Below are 16,631 nucleotides of genomic sequence, written 5' to 3' on the forward strand. Positions count from 1 at the left end.
ACTGTGCTTCGCAGAGATTTAATTATATTTATATCCAAACTTGGGCTCTAGGTGAAAAAAAAATTAATCACTACCTCAAATGTATTCTGCTGAGTAAAAGAAGTCAGACTCAGAAAATGGTGTACCATATGATTCTATTCATATGACATTCTAGAAAAGGCAAACTCCAGGAACAAAAAACAAATCAGTGGTTGCCAAGGCTGGAGGTACAGTAATGAATGGGATGGACTACAGAGGGTTACAAAGGAATTTTCTGGGGGGAAGCCACTGTTCTGTATTTTGATGGTACTGGTGGTTATACAACAGCATGTGTTTTGTCAAAATTCACAGAACTGTATTAACTGTATTTTTTTTTTCTGGAGGCAAAAATAATACACACTGAGCTAGAGATCTTAAAAACTCTGACATCAAAATTCTGCATTCTTTTTCCCCATGACCACATACAAATTACCGTTTTGGCATCTCTTGCTAAACTTATCCGAGTCTTCCTAGTGTCAAAGGCAGCAATTCAGATCCTCTCTCTGGGATCAGAAGTCACTAGTCTTCCTTCACCATAAAATACCAGCTGATGCCACTCAGGGCAATGGCAACAGTGCTCTCGCCTCACTGGAAGTCCTTCACGACCTGAGATTCAAGACTACTCTCTTCCACTCACCATCCTACCTTTATCCATGATAGTAACTTGATGCAAGAAACAGACATCACAGATTCAGAAATTAGACCAAGACTTGATTCCTGGGCATAATTGGACATTGACTGAGACTTAAAGTGTCTTTAAAAAGAGCCAGGGGTTGCCTGGGTAACTCAGTGGTTGAGCATCTGCCTTTGGCTCAGGTCATGATCCCAGGGTCCAGGGATTGGGTTCCACATCAGGCTCCCTGCAAGGAGCCTGCTTCTCCCTCTGCCTATGTCTCTGCCTCTCTCTCTCTCTCTCTGTGTATCTGTCATGAATAAATAAAATCTTAAAAAAAAAAAAAAAAAAAGCCAGCGTTTGACTACAGAGCTGAGCTGTGTGGTATTTTACACCTCCTCTAAGATTGTAATGTGCAAGCAAAGCAAACCTAATAGCACAAGGAGGAGTGGTTTTAACTGATTTGCACCTGCTCTCCTTGATGCAGATGCAAGATTCGCCAAACTGTTACTTTTTTGTTGGCTCTATTCTTCAATTTTTTGGTGAAAAACACAAATAAATGCAGAGTTGAGCTGTGACTAACACTTCCTGATTGTTCTTGGATTTATGCAAAGAGAAATTTACCTGTTTGGATTCCTAGCTGGCTGGTTCTGGTAGAGGCTGAGAGAAAATCCTGATCCCAGATAGGAGAGTTTTGACTATAAACTTCTTCTTCTAACATGGACAGAAACCTAGACACAAGAGTAAAAGCAACAGTAAGATAAAAAACTAATATATTACCAGAGGGACGAAAGCCCTAACCATCTATGGCAAGCACCCCAATATCAGCATCTTACCTTCACTTCAGAAATACGCTCATGAATTATGACTCAAATAATGACTTTGTTAATGGCCTGTATATTCAAACAAGGAAATGCATTTCTACAAATTTATTCTCTTTTGATTCTCCACGGATTGACACAACATAGACTGCACAGTGTCATTAACTGTAGGAATGCATTCCACTAAGTGCTCCTCAGCGTCAGAGCAAGATTTCCACCATCCATGGAGCTGTTATTACCACTGTCATTATCCACCACAAAAGCTAATATTTATCAAGTGCTTGCCATGTGCCTGCACTGTTCTGTGAACTTCTTACTGAATCCTCACATCAACCCAATGGGTTACGTATTTTTATTATCACAAACCTATGAAATGGAACCCATTATTATATCCATTTTACAGAAAAAAAACTTAAGCATGATATTAAATAACTGGCTCAAAGTTCCACAATGAGGAAATTGCCAGGCTAGGATTAGAATGTGATTGATTGCTATGTTATACTTATGTCATAAACCAAATTGATCTCAAATTTTGGGGGTCCACAGAAATCACAGGGAGACTTTGTTAGAAATATAGATAGCCAAGCCCGGGCTTACTGAATCAGAGTCCCTGAGAACAGGCTTGAGTGACTAAATTTTTTGAAGTACCTTAAACCTATGTGTATCAAAAGTGAAGAACAATGATTAAAATAGCAACACAAGACTACACATCTGGTACTGAAATACCTTCCTACAAGCCTCTTTTTAAGGCACGTTAATTCCAGGGGAGAAATATAAGAAAAGGCTAAGAGCTTGGACTCTAGAATCCATTTGCCAAGCTCACCACTTAATTTCTGTGACCCTTAAGATAAATTATTCTTAACTTTCTTCTTTCTCAGATTCCTCTTCCATAAAACAGAAACATCAACACTAATTCCTGCATAGGGTCATAGTGAGAAATAAGCTAATGTGCATTCATAAAATAGTGCCTGACCCCAAGTAAGTACTCCATTCATCCTTTCAACAAATACTGGTTGAATGTCTGCCCTGTGCCAGGCACTCTATTAGGTGCTGTGAGGGCAAGGCGAACAAAACCACCATCTTGCCCCCATGAAGTTCACACTGCAATGTTGTAATAAAGGTTGAATATGATGAGTCCACTATTCTGTCTCTGAAATTTTGAACTCCAGAAGTTCTTAAAAAAAGATCTCCCATAACCCATTTGGCAACAATCTAACCTGAACATACATAAAATTATCTATAGTTTTTACAATTAAAAGTGGATTTGATTTAGGGGGATATCCCCTACCCTTAGTGCTGTGATATATGTGTTATATTACCTTGACAAAATATTTTAAATCTTGAATTTTGGGGTGCCCTGGGTGGCTCACTTGGTTAAGTATCTGCCTTCGGCTCAGGTCATGCCCCAGGACCCACATTGGGCTCCCTAATCATCTATGGCATTTTGCTCCCCTAACCATCTCAGCGGGGAGCCTGCTTCTCCCTCTCCCGCTGCCTGCTGCTCTCCCTGTTTGTGTTTTCTCTCTCCTTTTGTCAAGTAAATAAATAAAATCCTTAAAAATAAATCTTAAATTTTGAAACATCGGTATCAAAGTTTTGGATAACTGACCAAGGATCCATATCATTATCATAATCACTAAAAGTACCACTGTTCTTCCCATTTATCAATGCCTATAAGAATTTAAATTATTTCAGGGTGGGAGAGGTTTGTTTTGTGAAAGTGAAAACAGATCGGGAAAGGTCCCAGGCATTTTCTTACTTGCTACTCAGATTAAAACTCAGATTTAGGGTCACTTAGGTGGTTCAATTAAGCGTCTGACTTCAGCTCAGGTCATGATCCTGGAGTCCAGGGATTGAGTCTCCCCCATGGGGCTCCCAGCTGGGTGGAGAGTCTGCTTCTCCCTCTCCCTCTGCCCCTCCCCCTACTTGTGTTTGCTTACTCGATTGCTCGCACACTCTCTCTCAAATAAATAAATAAATCTTTTTAAAAACTTAAAAAAAAAAAGAACAAATCTCAGATTTAAGAACAAGGTACCATTTGAATAAGTACCTACCCGCACATGATAGTTTAATTCATGGTTTATAGAAACTGCATGAGTCACTTCCTAAGCAAGCCACCATTAACTTTTTAAAACATTTTAGTATGTTTCTTACCAATCACAGCAAGACTGACAGCAATAGGAGGTAAGATCCTTACTGATATCATGTCCTGATCTTGCTATGAAAAAGAAGGTGCTTGAGGCCTTTTCCCATTTTCCCATCTTACACAGCCCTCCAGATTTCCCCAACTGCCCTTCATCATGGAGGTAAATTTCCTTTCCCTTTTCTAGGCTCTTCTCTATCAGTAATTGGTTAGAACACTGTTCACAAAGCCCTGCAGAGGGGTGGCTCAGTGGTTGAGCATCTGCCTTTGGCTCAAGGCGTGATCCCTGGGTCCTGGGATTGAGTCCCGGCATCGGGCTCCCCATAGGAAGCCTGATTCTCCCTCTGCCTATGTCTCTTCCTCTCTGTGTGTCTCTCATGAATAAATAAACAAAATCTTATTAAAAAAAAAAAAAAAAGCCCTGCAGAGATTCACCAAGGAAGAGTTCCATCACTAATTTAAGAAAAATAATTCTATATACATATATGCGTGTTATATATGTATATATAAACAGAGTTATTTCATTATAATAAATAGTCTCATGCAATGATGAGAGTACTTGCTTTGTGTATATATACAATACAAAACTGCAGAAATAAAGAAAACAATCCATGGAGAAAAACACTAAAAGTAGTTCCGAGTGGTAGGGCTTGGGGGTTGGAGGGAGGGGGAGCATCTTTTGCTTCTTTGTTCTCTCTTGATCAAATTTTCATCTGAATGTGCATTCATCACTTTTAGGATAAAATATAGATACTAAACCCTTCTAAAAACCACCTTGTATGCTAGTGGATGGAGGGAAAGGCAAAAATTTTGTTTTTGTTTTTTAATGTATACATTTTTTTCATATTTCCACAGGTTTTTTGTTTTTTACATTTTGTATACATATTTTTAAAGACTTATATATTTGAGAGAAGGAAGAGCTCCTGCCAGTGCAAGGTGAGGAGAGGAAGAGGGACTAGAAGAGAAGCAGACTCCCCACTGAGCAGGGAGCCTGACATGAGTGGGACTCAATCCCAGGACCCTGAGATCACAACCTGAGCCAAAATCAAGAGGTAGATGCTTAACTGATCACACCACCCGGGCACCCTAGGAAAGGCACAAATTAAAGCCACGTATTAGAAAGGGCACTTATGAGGAGGAGGAAGTTAAGGATGTCAACCTTGCAAATGCATGTGAGAATCACAGCGATATCAAGGAATGGTGTGCAGCCAGCTATAGCTCTCACACTGTGACAGTGCCCAAGACTCAAACAGCACCTGAAGCTTCCATATATGTGATTCCGCTGCCAAGGCTATAGGTATAAATCCTTATCAGCCTCAGTCTTGTCATATTCACTGACAGGGGGTTTAAAAGAAGAAGTGGGTGGTAGTTTTACCCTACCATTAGTAATAGAGAAGAGAAAAAAACAGCATGGATTTTTTTAATCCAACAGCATAAGCATGCCAGAACTATGGGATGAAGGAACATAACACACTATAATTAGCAAAAATCTGCAAGAAGCAAAATGAATTTGCTATGGGGAAAAAAAAACAAAAAACCTGTTACTCTCTAAGGTAATTAAAATTTCTCTTTAAGTACCATAGAAGATGGGGGAGGGCCCCCTTTGTTCCTTGGCTTAGAAACACAGAATGACAACTATAATCTAAAAATATAAAAATGCTGCTTATGTGGCAATGTAATAGAGAAATAAGAAAACTGCTGTAAATCCTGAATGAAAGGAGCTCAGACCAGCTAAAAGGCAGCTACTGTATACACGAGCATGCCCAGAGATCATAACCCATGTAGGCACAATACCCAAATTGCAGCTTCAAGTACTTCTGAATCTTCTTCCCTGGAGAATACCAAAATGTTCATGTCATGCCTCAGTCTCTGGTAGCGGCTGCCTTAAGAAAACACCGGAACTCAGGATGCTAGGATTTATGTGCAAATATTGGGAGTTCAGCTAAAGCTCATCAGAATTACCCATGACATCTTCTATCCACAGCTTGGGATTTGTGTTAAACTGTAAAGGAATTTTCAGTCAATTTCTATCAGAAAAACATTTTTTATTGTTTTTTTGGACCTTATTCTTAAAAATTAAAGCTGTCTTTCCTGAGAAACAAACTGGGTAATAAAATAATAAAACTTAATAATAAAAATCAAGTTTCTCTACTAAAATAGGGCATCATCAGTCTCTGGTTAAAGAGAATACCTCCTCTCTTAAACTCTTCTCTACACCAGCAGTTCTCAACGGTATAAGGAAGGAAGGCTCTATCATACCTAGAAAGCCCTTTCAAATCATACCTTCGACCTTGTCCACAATAAATGCTGGTCTAGGCAGCATGACGCCCACAAAACAAACTGTCTCACTCAGTGTCTTGCTGTCACTGGTCCATGACTAATAGGCAACTGCACCTGCAGCCCCTCTCATGAGCAGCCAGGCTTTTAGTTTAAAATTTTGGTCTTAGCACTGAAAATGCATTTCCAAGGCCAATGGTACAACACTGCAACTTCCTATTCCTTTTTTCTTTTTTTAATTTATTCATGAGAGACACAGAGAGAGGCAGAGACAGAGAGGCAGAGGGAGAAGCAGGCTCCATGCTGGTAGCCCAATGTGGGACTTGATCCCAGGACTCCAGGATCATGCCCTGAGCCAAAGGCAGACACTTAACCACAAAGACACCCAGGCATCCCACTTCCTATTCCTTTAACACATTTCCTTCGTTTGAAAAATATTTCCTTGATTATTTATATGTTGGAGCTCTGGCAGGTACACAAGAGTTACATATATTCTACAAAAAACTGAGTAGAGAGGTACAAAGATCATTCTGAAGGAAGTCTCTCTATTCCCACCCAGCCCCGTCCTTGGGGTCTAGTTTTCAAAGAGTGAGGGGCAGGTAGACCGTAGCTAAGGCAGAAGTGATTCACCAGACTTAGAAAGGGTTGGAGATGTGGGATGGAAAAAAAATCAGCCACTTGGGTTGTCCTGCTGAGTAGATGGAAACTGTTTCTACCACTCTCCTCCATCTTCCGCTAGCTCCCTGGCAGCTGAATATACCCAACAGAGCACAACCCCATTCCGAGACCCAAAGACAAGGACCCAGGTGAGATGAGGTGGCACTACAGCAACACAAATCCCACACTAACAACAGATACACTGTGTAGTACCTAAAAAGGGAGCTGAGAAGGAGAGAGTCCCTTCTCCCTCTTCCCTGGGACGCTTTTCCTATCATTCCTGATCTTGTTACTGATACAGGCTTTGGTGAATGTCTATCAATCTCAAGCTCCACAATCAAAGACCTGCAAGGGCGCTCTCTTACTTTGGGAAATGGGTCAGGATGAGAGTTCTTTTTTCAAGTGGCAGTTTGTCTTTCTCCTGTCTCGCTTGTTCCAGGAGTTGTCTTCTCATGACTGTGAAGACTGAGCGCAGCAGTGTTCTCCCAAACACCTGGGTGGTTTCATAGCGAGGTAGACTGTCACAGAACTGGGGCACATTGCAATAACACAGCCACCTGTGATAAGAGGAGACAAGCACCATCAATATACCTTAAGCCCCCAGGTCCATCTGAAACATCCATTGATGGATGTCTAACCACAGCAGAAGAAACTAGGTCTGCATTGACGAGTAGTAGTACCACTGCCAGCTACTGAAACTTGGAAATTTGTTTAGTTTGCCCATATACAAGCATTTGGGTCCAGTTCTGTGAAAATCATTCCATTCTGCAGCATCATGCAGGGAGTCCTACAGTCACACGGTCCTGGGGTCAAATCCCTGCTTTGCCACTTAACTGGCTGCATGACTTGGGGAAATGTAATCATGTTTATAAGTCTCCTAGTCCTTACCTGTAAAGGGGGGGGCAGCAATAATACCTACCTCGTTGAATTGTTATGAGCATGATATGGAAAGTGCAAGGTGCAATTCGAGTTTCTGGTATGTAAGTGGTAGTTTAAATAAAAGAAGATATTAAAGGAGAAGCTGAGGAAGTCCCATTTGTGAATGACTCAGAATTCCAACATCTAGTTCTCTGGGTAAAATTTAAAATGCCTACACAGCACTCACATACCCCTGAAGCTTTGATGAGAAGATAAAGATCTTCAAGACTATTCAAAACTCAGTCAAAACGCAGGAAGTAATAAGCTTCACCATCTGTCGCTTAAGTGTGTCTTCAATGACTCAGCCTTCAACTTAAAAATGCACTTCGGCATTACAAAAGCTGGACGAGTGCCCAGGCCCAGGGGGAAGCCAGAGGCTTTCTTGAGATCTGACCGCGGTTCTGGGGTACACTGGCTATGTAGGGCAAACAATGGAGAAGGCTCATTCAGCCAAGAGAAGCTAGAGAATCAAAGTTTATTCAAAATCGACCCTCTTTCTTTATAGTCTCCCAGGATGCAAGGTCTCAAATTCCTAGGACCCAGTAATATAACTGTACAGTAGGGGTCAGAAGATGTTGCCAGACCAGGGGTCAGAAGCTTCATCACACAAATCCTCATTCCTTGGCAGCAGATCCAAACCTCCTTTTCCGGGACAGGACTGCTTTCCAAAAAATTAACACCTCTCTTCTTGGTGTGCCTTCCTGATACCTTTAAAGTGGGAGGAAGAGCTCTAATATGCCCAAACTGCTAATGGGAAGCTCCTGATGAATGTTCCAACCCTTAATAAAGAGTGGAATAATAGTAATTAACTTGTACTTATTGCTCTCTTTCTCTTATTCTGTATCACTTTGTATCTTCCCTGTGGTGTGATGGTGGTAGTGGTGGTGGTAGTTCATCTTTCGGAAAGAAAATTTTCATTAGTTCACCTGCCTAAATTCAAAATTGACCTTAAAACCCTGCTACTATTCCAACTCTTCTCTCAGCTTTTCTGTCTTAATAATTTATACCCAAATGTCATTTTATGATTACAGTACCAAAATGGGCATCTTAAGTGTTCTACTGTATCTTGTCAAACCAGAAACAGTGGTCCTGGTGGCAGACAAGTTAGGAGGTGCATTTATTTTGTAATTCATAAGGCACTTCACATAGAACTGCATCACCTTCAAGGCTGGATATTAGTCTGTGGCCACCTGATGAGGTTATAAGATATTTGGGGCTGAAGGGTGGCCAGCTCCCAAGTGACTAATTATGAAACAACAAACGTTAATAGTTAAAATTACAAACCTTAATAATTCAGAAATTCAGTTTCACAAGACTTAGGCCATCACAGGACTATAATGTTAAAAATATGTCCAATTTTCTGCAATGGAAGGTTGAAGATTCTCAGAATTTAGATCAGTACTGTCCAAAACACCCATCTATGCTGATGGAGATGTTCTCTATCTGTGCTGATACGATGGCTACCAGCCACGTGTAACTACTGAACATCTGAAACATGGCTTGTACAAGTGAGGAGCTTAATTTTTAATATCATTTAATCAATTTAAAATTTACTTTGACATGGAAACAGTGTGAAATATTTTTCCATGAAACATAACTTTACTGCTTCCATAGGAACTCCATTTAGCTTTAGAGGGAGTGAATTGAGATGTGCCATAAGTATAAAACACACATTGGATTTTAAAGACAACACAAAAGAAGATAAAAATGCAATCATTAGTAATTTTTCACATTGATCACACAGTGAAATAATATTTATATATTGGGTAAAATAAGACATTATTGAAATTAATGTCCTGTGCCTATTTACTTTTTTAAATGTAACTACTAGAAAATTTTGTGGCTCACACTATGTATCTATGGAAGGCCCTGTTTTTGAGTCTCTTTTTTTTTTTTTTCTGTTTTTGAGTCTTAAGAGCACTTCCATCTGTTGAGGGGTCACAGATGTCCAATACTCTACTTAAAACTGCTGTTATTTCTGCGACAGCAATGGTAGGTCATAAATATTATCGTAAAATCATAAAGTGTTATAAAGAAGTGCTTAACAGGCCATGCAATCTTCCAGGGGAGGGGAAGGCAACACAAACTGTTACTGCCTAGTAAAATGTTTCGAATAATAGGCTTCCATTCATTTCCTCTGAAAGTCATTTTATAGACTACCGTTTATGCTTTTTAACTTTGTTTTGTTTTTACTTGCAAGATTAACTGCATTTTATAAATCTGTAAGGTACACAGTATGGTAAGACAGAGACTGAGTCAATGTGTGGTCTTTTGGTGCTATTTCAATAAATGCTACTACAGTCATTGGGAGTAGTGGGATGGAAAGAAGAAATGGGAATTTATGTGCCTCGTCTCTGCACACACATTCCTCCAAACACTTAAGCAACCATAGGAAAAGATTTTACCTAAATGACTGGCTTCAGGTCTTCTAAAAAGCAGTAAAAGGACAGTTTATTCATTTTCGTATGCCTAATAAAAATGGCACGTGTATGCAAATAACTCAAGAGTTTTGACAGCACTATGATAATTTGCAACTACCTTACTTTCTTTAAAATGTGAACAGAACAGGGCACCTGGGTGGTTCAGTCAGTTAAGCATCCACCTTCTCCTCAAGTTATGATCCTGGGGGTCAACTAAGCCCCATTCAGTGGGGAGTCTGCTTCTCCCTCTACCCTTCCCCCTGCTCATGCTCTCTCTCCCTTGCTTTCTCTCCCTCTATAATAAATAAATTAAAATATTTTTCTTTATTTTATTTATTTATTCATGAGAGACACAGAGAGAGAGGCAGAGACATAGGCAGAAGGAGAAGCAGGCTCCCCAAGGGGAGCCTCATGTGGGACTTGATCTCAGAACTCCAGGATCATGACCTGAGCTGAAAGCAAATGCTCAACCACTGAGCCACCATGCATTCCTAAAATCTTTTTTTTTTTTTTTTTTTTTTAATGTGAACAGGACTGGAGAACTTGGGCATAGACCATGTCATCCTACTTGCTGGAATGAAAATCCTAAGGTTTGCAGGAATTAAGTGATCTCTCCTAGTTCACCTGAAATAAATGGAAGGATCTTCTATCCCCTAGCCCACTGTTCTTTCCATGCTTCCTGATAAGTGCTGTTCTAGACTTACATGATGAATGCTCAGTAACACAGAGCAATGGTTACATGAAACTGTTTCACTGAAATCAACTTAGTTATATCCAACTTGCACTGTATTCTTACAGAACATCTCCCCAATACAGGGGCGACCATTACACCTTTCAGAAGGTCTGCACAACTCAGAATCTAAGACTAATTATTTGCTGCTTCCAGTAGCCAATTCTGTTGGCCAGAATATTTTAAAAAGTCACATTCTTCTGACACTTTATTTTCATGTTGTCTCTTCATGGAATTATATTAGTGCACCATCATGAAATTCGGGGAACTTCAAAACATTTGTCCAGAGCTTTTTCTAAATCCAGTGATTTCCAGGGGATATATACTTCTAGTAGGTATCAATTATCTGTTAACATTACAATGTCAAATATTTTCAATATGTAAAATATTTGTAATTTTCCTTTACTCAGAGCAGAGAGTCATTTAAGCAGTTCTACTGTTCAATGAGCACTTAATTTTTATTGGAAAATCTTCACAGGTTGGGTCTGCAATAATAATTTTCTCAGTCTGATCTCTTCCACAGAGTCCTATTTCCCCCATTTTCGTGCTGATGTTTAAGCTCCAGAAGTAGAAGTAGAAGTTCCGCCCCTTCTAATTGCTACAACTGCTGTCAATTATATGCTGAACCAGCATTCCAGGTCCTGTGGTTCACTTACACATCAAGATAAAACCTGCAGCCTGTAATATTACCCATTTTTGAGAAGATTAGTATCAGTGAGACACCATGCTGTAGTGGAATGTGGTTTATTAAAATCCTAAATTGTCATGACAATGAGATTTTACTCTGAAACAATTACTGATTCTCATAATTTTCACAGGTTGCTTCTCTGTACTCTCCTTTCATCATCAACATGGTGTGATAGCAGGCAAGCAGAGGAGGCGAGTGTCGTCTACCTTCATTTCCTTATTTATTATTAAGAGGCTCTTGGTCTACATTCCACCTAGAGATCAGCAGGTTTCAGAACTCATCAGGGTGTATTCATTCGAGTCTCTCAGCAGGTTTCTCTTCACCATCGTCGGACTCCACTCTTCTACCCTCAGTCATTGGCTCAAGATGCTGGGCCAACAGAAAGGAATCTGCTGCTGTCTTTCTATTCCCTGTTATTTTAGTTTCTAAAGTGATATTCAAATAATGACACTCTCATGCAGTTGTACATGCTCTCACTTAAGAGTCCCACGCAGTGACTGAGGTTCAGAGAACAACATGTGTGGGAGGAAAATGATGACTAGCTTCTTCCGAGTGCCTGCTCTGTGTGCCAGACACTACACACAACACTCACAGTACTCATGAGACTCGGACAGATGAAGAAACTGAAGGTCAAGGAGGTGACATGACTGGTCTGAAACATCCAGAACTAGGGAGGGATAGAGCTATGATTCAAACCCACTGTTCATTTCACAGTTTGATTTCTAATTTCACTACTCCATAAGTATTTGGTAATTCTTGGTAATTCCCAATTCTTGGTAATTCCCAAATGCTACATAGCATTTTTACTGGTTTGTAAAATACAGTGATCTCTTCTATGTTGCCTTACATTTAATTCTCCTTCTCGATGAAACAACTTTTCCTCTGTTAAGAGTATATGTAAATACATTCAGTGGTCTGCCTTTGGCAAATATTCAGCTTAGCCAATTGTTCATAGATGGATTTAAAAGACAGATAGATTTTTTAAAGTAATTTCTGCACCCAACATGGGGCTCAAACTCATGAACCCAAGGTTAAGAGTTGCAAGGTCCTCTGAGCCAGCCAGTCATCACTGTATTTTTGATAGATTTATTATTTCTACCCTTATTATAAACAAGTTAAAATAATATAGGAACCATATTATTTCATGAAAAAATCTGAAATGAAAGTATAGAAAAAAGATAGAATTTAAAAAACTGATATTGAGCGAATCTGTAATTCCCATAAAAGTCAATTAGTAAGGAAATACTTTATAACTCAAATTATATATATTTTAAAAGAAAGGAGGAGAGGAAAGGAGATATCACTCATGAATATCTGGTCAATGATCAGAGAGGTAACTTATCTTAAACTATATTCATTTCTACAGGTCATCTGCTGTTACAGAAAATAAGCTGGAGGGGTATCTAGGTGGCTCAGTCGGTTAAGCATCTGACTCTTGGTTTCAGCTCTGGTCATGATCTCAGGGTCCTGAGATCAAGCCCCTCATTGGGCTCTGCACTCAGTGGGCAGTCTGCTTGAAGACTCTCTCCCTCTACCCCTCCCCTTGCTCACACTGCCTGTTCTTTCTCATAAATAAAGCTTTTTTTTTTTTTAAGATTTTATTTATTTATTCATAAGAGACACAGAGAGAAAGAAAGGTAAAGACATAGGCAGAGTGAGAAGCAGGCTCCATCCAGGGAACCCAAAGTGGGACTCAATTCCAGGATTCCGGGATCACGCCCTGAGCTGAAGGCAGACACTCAAGTGCTGAGTCACCCAGGCGTCCCTCAAAAAAACTTAAAAACTTGAATACAAGTGCTCTCAGGCTTTCAAAAAAACATTGCCTACTTTAAGTCAGGAATACCTTCTGAAGCAAGCTTACTGTGCCAATAAAATATAAAAGAGGATGGGGTATCTGGCTGGCTCATTCAGAAGAGCATGTGACTCTTGATCTCTAGGTCATGAGTTCGAGCCCCACAGTAAGTATAGATTGCTTAAATAAATAAATAAAATAAAAAAGGGGAAAGTTATAAAAAGGGAAATAGAATGGATAATTCAAGACACTCTCATTCAAATAAAAATAAATGTAAGTCATCCAATTTTGTGTGGCCCATGTCAAAGATTTTTGAAGTCAATTCTATTATTCTGTAATTCATAAACAATAAAAACAAATTTCCATGTTAGGGGGAAGAAATGTGCAATCCAAGAATATTCGCACAGTCTGAAGTCCACCAACAGGGAAAAGGTTGTGTAAATTACAGTACATCAACTCAACAGACCATAATGTAACCAGTAAAATGTTTGATATGATGTTAAGTAGGGGGACAAAAGAATGCAAATTCTATATATATATATTTTTCATTCTAACTAACATAAAATAATTATTTAAAGGGCAAAGACTGGAAGACAACATGTGTAATGATATCAGTCTCAACATGGTGCTAGGACTAGGGTGATCACTCCTTCTTTATAAAAATTTTTTAACATTATTATATTCATATGTCAATGTTTTTTTAAATGAGTGAAGTTTCTATATAATAATTGCAGAGTCATAGTATGATTACCTAGGTCAGTGATTTTCAGTAGAAATACAATACAAGCCACTTTAAGTATTTTAAGTTTTCTAGTAGTTATTGAAAAGGTAAAAAGAAATAGATGAAATTAACTTTAATATCTTATTTAATTGTATATCCAAAATATTATCATTTCAAATGTAATCAATATTAAAAAGTACTAATGAAATATTTTACATTCTTTTTTTTGTATAATCTTCAAAATCTCAATTCATACTAGCCACATTTCAAGTGCTCAGTAGCTCCATGTAGCTATCACTCTCACACTGGATATTACGGGACCTCATCCCCCAAAATATCATGATATTAATAAAAAGTTAAATTATAGAAACATTCTCTCTGAATTGATGGAGTTTCCATGTAAGAGGGCAACCCTCTGCTTGCAGAGACAAGTAGTAATTTTATGTCTACAACAGGCTCTAAGAGGCCAAAAGAAAAGAACTGGTCATCTGATTACCTTGTGTAGTTCTCTTTGTATCCAGAAATATCATCATTGGGAGATCGCAGTCTTCGTTGAGATGGTGCCTCCAGGTGCCAATAGTTGATGCGGTTTAGGAACATTTTTGCCAACTCAACTATTGTTTGCCTTTCTTTGGATGGCAGGTGACTAAATTTGTACTGTACAAAGTTATTCACACCCTTAAAAGGAGGGAAGGCAATTTATTCGTACAAGCTATGCAACCATACTAATTCTGAACACCCACACAGTCAGTACCATTGGTGGTTATTAGCTAGAGAACAGACATTTCTCTATTCACAAAAATCTCTTCCTTTTCTCTATTAGAAAACGCAAATGCCTAGAGGGGATCATGCCACAGATCATAGTGGATGAAAAGTGACAAGACAGAGAAGCTGTGGGTTGCTCTTCTATGCCTGCTGCAATTCTCAAGCATTAAAGAGAAAATCAAAATCACAGACAGAAAAGGTCAAAACCTCTTAATAAAATATCAGTATTTTGCAGAAAAATTCTTGTTGCACTATCAAAATAGTAGGTCAACATATAATGAGGTTCTTTGATAAACATTATGTTTTTATATTACCAAAATTTTAATCACAAGGCTGGGCTGCTCACAGGTCTTCCATTGAACCAAACCACTAAAATTTAAACTCTTTACTATCACTCTTTTGGCTTTGGCAAGCTTAACAAGAAAAAAAAAAAATTCTTATTCAAAATTATAAGCGTTTAAGAGAATCTGTAGATTAATGTTTCTGTAAAACATCCCATCTAATCTAATTTCAAATAAAAGAGCAATAAATTCTTATTGAATAGAGTTTGGAGACAAATAAGAAATAAAATTTCTTATTTGTATTTGTAGTGACTCTGATGTCCTAGCTTCTATAATCATTCCCATAAAGAAATTCAGTCAAGAGTGCCTGAGATTTTGTTAACCAAATAATGGTAGACTAAAAAGTGACTTTGAGGAGAGATACAATACCTCACAAAAAAAGTCTATATGTGTCAACAGATTCCTCAAGTAAACCAATGTCTTTCCAGGAATCACAATGTAACAGGAAGTCAATTTCTGGATGCAAAGTCTCATTTCTTTTTTGTGTTTTTTGCTTGACTTACAATGTTTGTCACAATGCTCCTGAATTCCCTTCACCTCAATAGGCTTTTTCAGACAGGGACAAACAAAAGGACAAAGACTTAATTTTAAAATATCAACATCAAGAAAAAGCACATTCCATGTGTTCTTATGACCTACATGTTCTGCTTAATTTTTTTCTTCCCCAAACACAGTGAATTCTGAGTATACAGCAACCATAAAAGACAAAAGCTAAAAAAAAAAAAAAAAAAAAGACAAAAGCTAGATCATTTATTAAATTAAGTATGCATTTCTGATGCAAAAAGTCCAAGACAATCTACAGACTCAGTGAGCATCTCTAGCCAAGTATAGAGAATGGAAAGAAGACACATATAGAGATGGAAGATTAGGTTTGTTCAGCCTCAAAGCAATAAAAAGGGGCTTCTCTTTTTTTTTTTTCCTAAATTTTTACCTGTTCAATACTAGGTTTTTCAAATGGGGGTTTCTTCTCCAAAGAGCCTTCAACCACAGGTTTTCCTCTTTGTAAAATAGACTTTCTCAAGAGCTGCAAAAAAAAAAATCATTAAGAAAAAAAAAATCAATGTCTATCTCTCTCTCTCTCTCTCTCTCTCTCACACACACACACACACCTCACAGCCTCTGAAGGGAAGTCACCATATTCTAATAATCTTATCTACATGTAAATAAATCCTTAAATCAATAAAATGGGTTACTACCAGGTAACCCAAATTTGCCTTCATACTCATGACCAGAGCAGCCTAGAGCACCAGCAGTAGCCATCAGGCACCCCTATCCTACTTACTTTCCCTTCTCCCCACCATTTCTAGATTCCCACTGACCCAAGGCCTGGTATACAACACTCACACTTTGCATGTGCCCGTCTAAGCCGCTGCAGGTATGCTGATGCTCTGGAGGGTTTTCTTTAAGATTTATTTATTTATTTTAGAAAGAGGGCACATGGGGAGGAGGGACAGAGAGAGGGAGGGAGCATCCTAAGCCGGCTCCTCACCCACACGGGGCTCCATCTCATGCAGATTACAACTGGTGTCAAAACCAAGAGTCGGACCCTTAATCGGCCGCACCACCCATCCAGCCCCTAAGTAGGTTCATATTTAAGCCCCTGAAAAGCAGAGATCCATTCTGCACGCTTGAGGCCAGAGGAGAGGGCTGTTTGTCCCAGCTGTATGTCATATGCATAAACTAGGGCCTGGGCCCTTCAGGAAGGAATTCTGCAGGGCTGTCAATTG

At 38.9% G+C, this 16,631-nt stretch overlaps 1 protein-coding gene across 1 annotated transcript in view; it reads right to left on the reverse strand.

The window, feature by feature from the left end:
- KAT2B (lysine acetyltransferase 2B) overlaps nucleotides 1–16,631 on the reverse strand; it is a 99,547-nt gene that overhangs the window by 33,188 nt on the left and 49,728 nt on the right. Inside the window, 4 exon segments of the mRNA XM_038570735.1 lie at nucleotides 1,256–1,362; nucleotides 6,895–7,086; nucleotides 14,295–14,476; nucleotides 15,836–15,928. Coding sequence (XP_038426663.1) covers nucleotides 1,256–1,362; nucleotides 6,895–7,086; nucleotides 14,295–14,476; nucleotides 15,836–15,928 — 574 coding nt within the window.

The sequence above is a fragment of the Canis lupus genome, chromosome 23 (genome assembly GCF_011100685.1).
Source record: "Canis lupus familiaris isolate Mischka breed German Shepherd chromosome 23, alternate assembly UU_Cfam_GSD_1.0, whole genome shotgun sequence".
NCBI lineage: Eukaryota > Metazoa > Chordata > Mammalia > Carnivora > Canidae > Canis > Canis lupus.